General features: G+C 54.7%; 1 protein-coding gene and 1 non-coding gene across 15 annotated transcripts in view; one reads left to right on the top strand and one right to left on the bottom strand.

Annotated features, from left to right (window-relative positions):
- Positions 1 to 373: 373 nt before the first annotated feature.
- The window catches only part of JADE2 (jade family PHD finger 2), a 56,917-nt gene continuing 46,803 nt past the window's right edge, over positions 374 to 10,487 (bottom strand). For 7 of the 14 annotated variants that reach the window (XM_054488996.2, XM_054488993.2, XM_054488991.2 and 4 more), the window contains 3 exons: positions 9,764 to 9,881; positions 6,642 to 6,770; positions 374 to 5,042 (listed from right to left, as the gene is read on the bottom strand). In XM_054488996.2, coding sequence (XP_054344971.1) covers positions 4,219 to 5,042; positions 6,642 to 6,770; positions 9,764 to 9,881 — 1,071 coding nt within the window. In that variant the 3' untranslated portion in view covers positions 374 to 4,218. The remainder of the gene's footprint in view (positions 5,043 to 6,641; positions 6,771 to 9,763; positions 9,882 to 10,487) is intronic. The other 7 variants (XM_054488999.2, XM_054488998.2, XM_063665500.1 and 4 more) reach the window with 3 other exon arrangements.
- LOC129037684 (U7 small nuclear RNA) lies at positions 5,346 to 5,405 on the top strand. Its single transcript, XR_008502914.1, has one exon. It is a non-coding gene; the product is annotated as a U7 small nuclear RNA (small nuclear RNA).

Genomic DNA, 10,487 nt, shown 5'->3' with positions numbered 1-10,487 from the left:
AAAAATTACCAAAATCAGCCGGGGATGGTGGCATGCACCTGTAGTCCCAGCTACTCGGGAGGCTGAGGTGGGAAGATAGCTTGAGCCCGGGATGTCGAGGCTGCAGTGAATCAAGATTGCAGCCTGGATGACAGAGTGAAACCCTGTCTCAAAAAATAATAATAATAATAACAATGAAAAATATAAATACTGCTCTGAAATTATAGCCCTTAGTGTGCACTGAAGGTCTTTATTATGATTCCTTAGGAGGTGGCAGCAGATCCCTTGGAAAACTCAGGGACCCCGTGGTTTTGCTGAGCCCATTGTCGTGTGTGTGTGAGGGACTCCCAGGGTTCCCTACCCCATCCAATGTAATGGAGCCTCACACCAGCCAGCACAGAAAACATTGCTTTATTAACTGCGTTTGCCAACACACGAGGAGTGCAAAGGGCTCCCTATGACACAAGCCCTGGTGGGGCCGGGGTCTGGAAGCCCCCATGAGTGAGCAGGACAGGATGGGGCTGGGAACTATGCAGCAGCAGCAACACAGAATCATGCAGGGCACAGCGGGCATTGGCCACACCCAGGTGACCATACATTCTATTGCTCGTTAAGGGTTGCGCACATGGACAATGTACAAAAAGGAGAAATAGGTCTTTGCGTTAATGAAAAATACATTTTTTCTCTACAAAGGAATCTTTTCTAATACAAGAAAATAAATATTGCAACATAAGCCAAAAATAATTTAAAATTGCTCTTTTCAATATATTTTCAATATTTCTCTTGTATATTAACAAATGGCACATCACTTTCTTTGAAACAAAGACAGAAGGTGTCTCCTCCTGTGACATTCATATCATCCCCCCACCGTCCCCTCAAACTGACGTGGAACACAAAGTGTTTGTGCCTCTGAGGGAGAAAGTGGCAGGAGGTGCCTTAAAGAACAACCAAAGGTCTCAGACTCCAGCCCTGGCTCATTGGCCAGATGGGAGCATGCCCTCCCCAAGGGCCTTGCTACAGAAATCCAGATCATTTTTCAGTGGTTTGCGTATGGACAGAGGTTGGCCACATCTGGCAGTTAGCAAGGAAATGCCAAGTTCAGCCACTGCCAATGTTGGTTAGAATTGGGCAGTTGAATCTCTAGGAATTGTCCCAGCTAGTCCCACGGTGTGCCCATACACAGTACACACAGGCATGTCTGCATGCGGACACACGAGACGTGGCCTGGCACACCCCCCACAAACAATTCAACATCTATGTCTGGAAACCTGGGGTGGCTTCTCCAAGGAAGCTGAGGCCCTTACACTGCAAACGCTCACACACTGTCACTAAGTCAGGCTCATTTAATAAAATAAACCCTTCTACCTTTCTTCTTCTCATTTGTTTCAAAATACATTTATGATACATAAAAATACTTTTCTTGCACATTATCCTTTGTCACGTGATGAGGGGGAAGGAGGTGGTGGGCGGTCAGGTCAGTGAGAAGGGGGATGACAGCCAGAATGAGTTACAGAGCAGCTTCTCCCTCCCTGCGGAGGAGCAGTGTGTGTAGGTAGATGTGGTCGAGAGAAAGATCCACCTCCACCTCTGGCCTGGAAAAGGAACCTGCCTCAGTCTCAGGGACAGCAAAGCCCTCTACACTGGGGACAGTAGACCGGAAAAAGAGAGAAGCGGCTGTGACTAACAGGGGAAAGGCTGGGAACTGGGGGAGGATGGGTGGCTGGCATCCCTCTCCTTGCAGCCTGGTGGACATCCTGGAGGTGGAGACAGCCGCCTGGAGAAGACTGCTCCAGGGCTTGGCCTGGGAGTGAAAGGGCCCCCCAAGTGAAAGGCCACCCCCCTCCCTTCGCAGCAGCCAGCCAGCCTAACAGACATCTGGGTTCTGCAGGACACAGGCTCAGCGACAGTCCAGTCCAAAGCAATAGCCAATGAAGAAGGGCCAGAATCCAGAGGCCAACAATGTGAGCAGAGGCTCTTGGAAGAACACCAGCCAGCCCGAGGCAAGGGGCCAGACTCGTTGCACCCTCTCCCTAATTCTCCACCCAGCCCCTGCCCCAGGATGGTGTGAAGGGGCAAGGGACCAAGTGCTGAGACTGCTGGAACCTGGGCTTCCCGGGACCCCTGGCAGTTTGGTTGTTCTTTAAGCTCACCTCTTTGCTTCCTGCAGGGTCAGACCGGGCAATCTGGCACAGACAGGGTTGCAGCCCGAGGTGACCCAAAGCATGGGGAAGGAAGAAGTTCTGTTCAAAGGCAGTAAACAGAGACTGGGGTTGGGACGCTGATGCTGACACTGACTGGTCACTACTACCAAGGCAGGCAGGCAGACTAAACTCTACGGGGTAGCTCATGCCATCCCAACGCCCAGAATCCTTGAAGCCCACCCCACTCCCTCCGAGTCCACCCGGACTAGACACATTTGTCCGATCCTCTGAACTGAGTCATTATCTTTGTTTCCTGTTTTGCTAAAATTCACATGAAATTGAGTGTCGATGACAATGCCACTGTCGTACCTTGATAGTTTTGGAGTTAGGGGTGGATGAAGGTCAAGCTGTTCCCCATCCTGCTTATTTGCTTTATGTATTTGGGGAGGGAACTACATGGTAAAGACGTTTTCCATGCTGGTTTCACTGTCAGTATCTTTCCCCTCTGTGAGTCTCAGAGTTTAGGAAAGCTCACAGTGGGCTCAGCCCAGGATCTGAAATCTAACACCCAGGTACACTTCAGCAGCAGCAAAGCATCCTCTTCCAAGCGCTTGAGCTCTTCTCCTTGGGTGTGTGCAATGAACATGTTTCTATACTTTGTTGCTAAAGAACTCCATTTAAAAAAAAAGTCCAAGTGACAAGTTGTCAGGTCCAGGCTGTGCTGTATTATGGTCAAAATATTCTTTGGCATCCACAGAATGATTCGACTGATTCACTGGACTTTTTGCAAGGTTCTTGTTGGAGAAGTTCTGGCTTTACCAGTGGCAGAAGTGACCCAGGAGTAAGTAATTCATCAAAGAAAAAAAAAACTGTTTTCACGGAATTCCTTTTTTGTTGTTCCCTGAGCTATCACCCTGGGGCCACTCTACTGAAACTCTTCAGAGAAACTACCTGGGACCTAAGGGTGGGGTGGGGAAGGCAGGACGGGGGGGATGTCTGGGCGAGGGGTTAAGGCTCAGGAACAGGGGAACATCCAGCAAGACTTACAACAGCCCCAGCGGCCAACACCGGCCCGCCCTGGGCCCCGGGATCCCACTGCTTGTTGGAAGGAGGAGTTTCCAAAAGGAAACCACAGAAGAAGCTCATCTCTTAGCAGGACTAGGAAACTTGAAAAGGCAAACGGTCTGGTCTGGTCAGCTCTGTCTGAGAGTGACCAGACTTCGGCCGAGACTGGCCCCGAAGGAAGGAAGGAAGTTGGAGCCCCAGAGTGATTCTCTACAGTGGGCTGGTCTGAGCCCCATGACCCTGTCTGGGCACTGGCCCTCCCCTACAGCCCTCCACCTGCACTGGCAGCTGGCTGTTTGGGAGTCCCCTGAGTAAATGGCACAGCTCAGGAGGGATTCTGGGAACCCCTTCCCAGAGCCGCTGGGCTGGGCACTGGCAGGGGCAGAGCAGCAAGGGAGGGGAGGGTGGCAGGGTGGGCAGGCAGGCCTCAGATGACACGGGCTGATCAGGAACAGCTTTCGGTTCCCCTGGAACCAGCGGGCCCTCTGCGCCCCCTCAGTGCTTTCTCATAAACTCGTTGTGCTTGTGACAGTGAGTAGACTCTGGCTGGGTATCGTTTATTATACTTCCTTGGGGATCGGTGGAGTGTAGCAGGACCCCCCAAATGGACCCCAGTGGGATCTGGGGGCAAGGCGGGGTAGGCCCTGGACTGGCCCATCTGCCATGAAATAATGCCCAAACGACAGTCTGTGTCACCCAGCGGCAGTGGGCTGGAGTCCTGAGCTCTTCTCCACCTTGCTTGCATCTAGCCAGGAGCCCAGCAATACCACGTGGGCAGGGCAGGGATGGTGCGCGGGACCTGGCAGGGTCCTGGTGGCCGGAGCCGTGGAAGGAATCCTAATGTCCTAGGCCAGCACAGAGGAAAGACAACAGTGTAGAATTCAAAACTCTCTCTATATTAAAAATAAAACCACGACGGAGTGGCAGCCTCGAGGGTCTGGGACGCTCAGCAGAGACTGGAAATGGCAGTTGTGACTGGGCTGAGGCCTTGTGGGGGGACCAGGGCAGGGCCCGGGACAAGGAAGGGGGTGAGTTAGGAGGCCAGTACGCCCATGCGGACCACCTCCTCTGCCCCTGCCTCCCGGGGACCCCGCTGCACCCCACCGTCCTCGGCCTCTACATCTGAGTCGCTCATCTCCCCATCAGAGAAGTAGCCATCAGTCTCAGTGTCAAAATGCAGGCTGACCTTGGGCCTCTCAGCCACAGCTGAAGGTGGTCCCATCCCAGCATCAGGCCTGGCACCCGGCAATCTCCGGGTTACCTTGCTCTCGCGGGGTGGCCGGAGCCGGCCCAAAGGCTTAGGGCTCGCTGCAGGGCCAGGCACTTGGACATCTGAGTCAGCAGCTACTGAGGCTGCCTCGTCCGGGGTCTCAGGGGCCAGTGGTGGGGGGCTTTCAGGGGCGGCTAGGATGGGACAGTCCCCGGCTGCAGGGCTGGACGGCAAGTGAGAAGACGTCCGACGTGGTGGCTTCCTGGTAGGTGGCCCTTGACCCCCCTTGCCGCTGCCTGCATCCTGGCCCCAGGTCTTCTTGGGGGCTTTGTCTGGAGTCGTCCGTGAACCAGGCCCGTCCTGCGGTGGTGGTGGTGGTGGTTTCTTCTTGGCAGGCAGGCGGGTGCGGCCTCGGGCCTTCCTAGCAGGGTCGCCAGGTCGCAGCGAGGGGTCCCGCATGAAGCTGAGCAGTGTCTCCTCGTCCTGCAGCAGCTCCTCTGACAGCAGCCCTGGAGCAGGGTCCTCGCGGTGCCCATTGTTCAGCGGCCACTCGCTCATGGCCATGTTCTCTGCTGTGATCTGCACCGACTGTGCCAGCCAGCTGTTGAAGAAGGTGCCATCGATGGGGAATGAGGTGGACAGGCCTGCTGAGGGGAGAGAGGAGGCAAGTGAGACGCCAGTAGACGTGTGTCCCACCCTTTCAGGAAGCCCGCTGACGCTCCCAGCACACCACCATGCGTCGTCTTCTCTCTGTCCCCCTGTGCCAGACCCAGGTGAGCTATCTTGTTTTGTCCATCCCTCCTGCCAACACCACCAAAGAGTAGGGACTACTTATACCCTTCTCTCCAGAAGGACGTGCTGCCCTCAGGATGGGCTTCATACTTTGTGGGACGGAGTGTAAAATGAAAATATAGGCTCCTTGTTCAAATATTATTAAGAATTTCAAGGTGGAGTGTTATAGCTCTTTTAGTTTGTCTAGCAGGTTTTTTGGATTTTACCAGAAAGCCTGCCACGGGAAAGAAAATTCAAGGTGGCAGCAGCAGAGCATTAAACCAAGAATAAGGACCCCACGGAACTGCACAGGTTGCTACCCATGAAGTTGGCCCTGCTCACTACCCCCATTCTGGTGGGGTTGGGGAAGGAGGAATCTGGAGGAAAATGCCCTCAGGCCGCCAGAGGGCGCTCGGTCTTTATAAGCGTTGCCTCCCAGCGCTTGCAGCAAAGAGCATGGATAAAAGGACCAGGCACGAATAGGGGTAACAAGCAGTATCCAGTCCCTCCTGGATGTCAGGGAAGGGGGAGGCAAGTGAGACGCCAGCAGATGTGAGGGTGGCAGAGCCTTCCTTCCTTACCGAGGTCTTGGGAGGGGGCAGCTGGCGAGACGTGAGACTGGGTTTCCTGTTAGACACCCAAGTTATCCCCTTCTTTTTGCGGGAGGGGTGTGAAATGAAGGAACATGGTCTTGCTCTGTCACCCAGGCTGGAGTGCAGTGGCATGATCACAGTGCACTGCAGCCTCAACCTCCTGGGCTCAAGCGATCCTCCCAACTCAGCCTCCTGAGCAGCTAGGAATACAGGCAGGCATCACCACGCCTGGGTTGTCCCCTTCTTGAGACGGAGGGACAGAAAGGATGACCTGGGGCTTCCGTCCCAGAGGCAAGGTCTGGAAGGGGACTCCATGATGCTCCCTGAGATCTCTGGAGGAAGCATGTGAGGTCCATTGAGTCACACTGCTCCCATTAGGCTGCTCTGCCTAACAGGAGGCCTGGGACAGTGGAGGTGGTGGGCAGGGCCAGGGTCTGCAGCCACTTCTCTGGGTAGCTCCAGGAAAGTCTGCTGCTGTTGCAGGAAGGGCCTACTTAGAGGATTCTGGGAGAGTAGGACAAGGATGGGGCTTTCTGGCAGATCCTCCCCTCCCAGCATGGGGCTGTCCCGGGGGCCTCTGGGAAAATCCAGCACCCAGGACCCCCCAGCCAGGGGAATGACTGGACAGTTCCTGAGTGGGCGTGGCCCAGCCTCCATCCAGGTCTACAGAAGGGGCGTTTCCCAGGATGTCACACGGGGCTCTGAGATCTGTCTCCTTTGTGGGTGGAAGGTGTGTGCACCTGGGCAAGCAAGGGCCTGGTTACCGCTCTTGAGCCTCAGTCTCCTACTCTGTGCAGCTGGCCTTCCGCAGGGCAGACAGAGCTGCAAGCGTGGTGATGGTCAAGCCTGCCGTGTCTGCAGGCCAGCATGGCCCTCACTCACCCAGCTGCCCCAGGACTGAGTCAGGCCCCGCCTTCACTTTCTCTTTCTTCTCAGTGCTGCCCTTGGAGCCCTCGCAGCCCTTCCTCTTCGAGTCACTCTTCTTGCCCTTTGCTCTCCTCCCAGACTGCTCTGTGTCAGGGAAAGTGAGAGGAGGAGGGAGATGGTTACCCTGAGCGGCCTCAGTCAGCACCAAGATCCCTGCGTGGCAGCCCAGGAGTCCTCCATCAGCCAGTGCTCACCCTCCGCAGCAAAAAGGTTGGAGCCAGGGGATGGCTGGCATGGTGGGGTGAGCCAACTGTCCACTGTGGCCTGTGGGGGACTTGGGGTGGCCACAGGGCCACGAGGAGAGGCCCTCGCAGGACCTGGACTCCAGTCTGACCTGCACAACCTGCAGCCTTGGGAGAGAGTGTGGGTGGTGGGAAGAATGGCTGAGGGGAGTCTGGACAGGTCAGGGCCTTGAATGCCAGGCTGAGGAGCTAGACATGTAAGGGGAAGGAACACTATCTGAGGGGTCAAGAGACTTGGGTTCCATTCCTAACCCCAGGGTCAGCAACCCTGAACCAGTCTCCTGCCGTGGTCTCTTGGCTGACTTTCAAAATCAGGCAGCAAACTAGATGGGAGATTCAGGGTGCACCCCTGGCCCTTGCATCCTTTCAGTTCAGGCCAGGCCTCAGTCTCATCTGTTTTGGTTTGTTTTGAGACAGTCTCGCTCTGTTGCCCATGATGGAGCGCAGTAGTACAATCATAGTTTACTGCAGCCTTGACCTCCCAGGCTCAAGTGATCCTCCAGCCTCAGCCTCCTGAGTAGCTGGGACCACAGGTGCACACCACCACACCCGGCTTATTTTCAAATTTTGTAGAGACAGGGTCTTGCTATGTTGCCCAGACTGGTCTTGAACTCTTGGGCTCCAGTAGTCCTTCCACCTTGGCCTCCCAAAGTGCTGGGATTACAGGTGTGAGCCACTGTGCCTGGCCACATCTGTTTATTTATTTATTTTTTAGAGACAGAGCCTGGATCTGTTACCTAGGCTGGAGTACAGTGGTGTAATCATAGCTCACTTGCAGCCTCAAACTACTGGGCTCAAGCAATCCTACTTCTGCTCCCCAAGCAGCTAGGAATACAGGCATGTGTCACCATGCTCAGCTAATTTTTGTATTTTTTTTTTGTAGAGACAGGCTGGTCTGGAACTCCTGGCTTCAAGCGATCTTCCCACTGTGGTCTCCCAAAGTGCTGGGATTTTAGGCATGAGCCACTGTGCCTGGGCAATCTCATCTGTAACATGGCATGTAACCAATGCGTAGATACTCTGGAGGCAGGCTCCTGAGGTTCCCCACTGCTCTCAGGACAGCGTAAGCTCCTCCCCCAGGCTACAAGAAGATCTTGCACATGTGACCCAGGTTACCCGTCATCCCCACTTTAGGAGTCTTCCTTCTGCCCGGTGCAGCCATTCCAGCCTCCTTCCAGTTTCTCTGCCAAGACATGCTCTGGCCACTAAGTCTCCAAATATGCTGTTTTCTTGTCCTATCCTTCACCTGATTTAGTTCACAGGCCAAATATCATCTCCACTAGGAGGCTTTGTCCAGCTGCCAGGCCAGACAGCCTCGCCGATATGCACACAGCCAATGTCCCACCCCAGGCTTCAAGCCTCTCAACAGTGTGAGCAGCAGCTTTGGACAGGGCAAACCAGTCATCTCCAAATACCCTGCCCTGCCCTGAACAAAGAGCTGCCTGTTGTTGACACTCAAGACAAGGAGTTGCAAATGTCCCCAGAACCAATGTGGGGATGTGGACCCTCCAGGCTCTTGCCCATGCTTCTAGAATCCTGTGCCTGAGGGCACTGCTCGTAGCTTGCCACCCTCTGCTTCCTCAACTGTAGGTGCCTTGCATGGGCTTCTCCTTCTGCAGCCGATATGTGGCCACAGCCAAGTGCCTGAGATGTTGTTGGAGCATCACTGCTTCTGGGAAGACATCCCTGATACTTCTATTCCTAAACTGGCAGCAACTGTAGCCTCTGCGATACCACATTCCTTTCTCTCTCCAGATGATGCATTCCACAAGGGCAGGAACCCTATCCAGTCCATGCTCAGTTAATGCTGGCTGAATGAATAAACAGAAGACAGGGGGCCTGGAAAGCTCCAGCAGCCAGGAAGCTGCCACAGTCTTTGGGTACACGGTGAGCTCTGCATGGCCATGACTAGCACTTGAACTTGGCAAGGCTAGATGTTGGGGCCAGAGTGGGTGGTGATGCCAAAGCACAATCAGGTCAGCTCAGCTCTCGGAAAGAAGCAGGGGCAGCAGAGGTCCTCAGTCATTTGCTCCAATGGTGGCTCAGCAGCTTTCCTCTCCAGGCCCAGCTCAGCCCTGGGGCTGAAGTGGCATTGGCAGACCCTGGCTCAAAATCTCTCTCCATCCAGCTATTTCTGCTGCACGTAAACGCAACACTAGGGTACCGTTTTGGGGGCTAAGTGTTGCCCTTCTTAATATGTATACGCTCCAAGAAGGGCCCTGTGTCTGGCAATATCCACAATTAACAGATAAGATCAATGTCAGAGCTTCCTTCAGCCTTTGATTTCCAGATCCATTAAACGCATGTGACGCCAAGAGAATAAGAAGAATAAAACAGTGAAAAACACTGCGGATGCAGGGCATGAATCCTGTTAGGGTCAGAGAGAAACAACAGCCAGGTCCTGTCACATCTCTGGGGCAGCTGCCTTCTTCGGAACTGACTCCCAGGCACACCAGGGTTCAGGGAAGCTCACCAGCTTCTGGCTCTTCCTGCCTCAGCACCAGCAGAGAGCCACTAGGACTTCTTCTCTGTACCTGTTCACATGCAATCAGCTCCTGCACTGCTGTGGCCTAGTCAACCAGAAAGCTCCCTGAGGGCAGGCCTGATGCCCACATTCCAACCTCTGGCTCTTTGCCTAGTGACGCACAACCCAGGACCCTGACAGGCCCCCGTCTGGGCCTACTAATTGGATGGTGCAGGGTAGGAGTGGGGGCCAGTGGCCCTTGGCTCCACGCACATACCCCCACCAGGATCCAAAGACACACCCTCCTTGGGACCCAGCCCCGCAAGGGAGGGCACACGGAGGTGGCGGCGGCAGGTGGGGAAGGCGCCTACCTCGACACAGATCCTGTTCAATAAGTTTCATCTGCAGGTGGAATATCTGCTCCTGGAGTTTGCAGATGGCGTGTTTCGTTCTCTCGCGCCTTGTCACCATGTAGCACAGATTTCTAACCTGAGAAAACAAGAGAGATTTTCCACCTTACTCACAGGCAACCACCCCAGACCTCCCAGCTCTGGGGACCTTGCTATGGGTGGAGGCAGTGCCGGGGGCACAGGCTACCACCACAGCCTATCCTGCCCAGAACATCTGCGAACCAATTCCCAGACCCTGAGCGCATCCTCAGCCCTGTGCTGCATGTCTTGGATCCAAAACCTAAGGCCAAACACAGCCTTGGCCCTGTGGTCCCCGGCTGAGCCAGAGCAGCCAGGGGAAAGCATCTGGTTAGATCAAGCCGGCATGCTCACCTTCCTCCTCTGAGTCTTACCTTCCTGGTAAGGTCAGCCAGGCTGCCTCCCAAGGCCCTGCCAACATGGTTGCTCTGCTTTATAACCACAGTGCCCGCAGACTCATCAGGGTCTCACCAGGTCACCAACTTCATCCCTCTGCCTCCTGTCCAAGGCCTTTCTTTCCCAGCAAAGAAATTCTTCAGACACAAACGGCATGGCAAAAACTAACACTTGTCCTGAGCCACAAATGGCCCCGGTACTTGCAGCCAGAGAGAACGCCATCGGAAGAGCTTTGAGCAGAAAGTCCTAACCCACCTGTGCCCGGCCTGCA

This window comes from Pongo pygmaeus, chromosome 4, assembly GCF_028885625.2.
Source record: "Pongo pygmaeus isolate AG05252 chromosome 4, NHGRI_mPonPyg2-v2.0_pri, whole genome shotgun sequence".
NCBI classification, from domain to species: domain Eukaryota; kingdom Metazoa; phylum Chordata; class Mammalia; order Primates; family Hominidae; genus Pongo; species Pongo pygmaeus.
The sequence above is the reverse complement of the archived record's forward strand: the minus strand, read 5'-3'. Positions and strand labels throughout refer to the sequence as shown.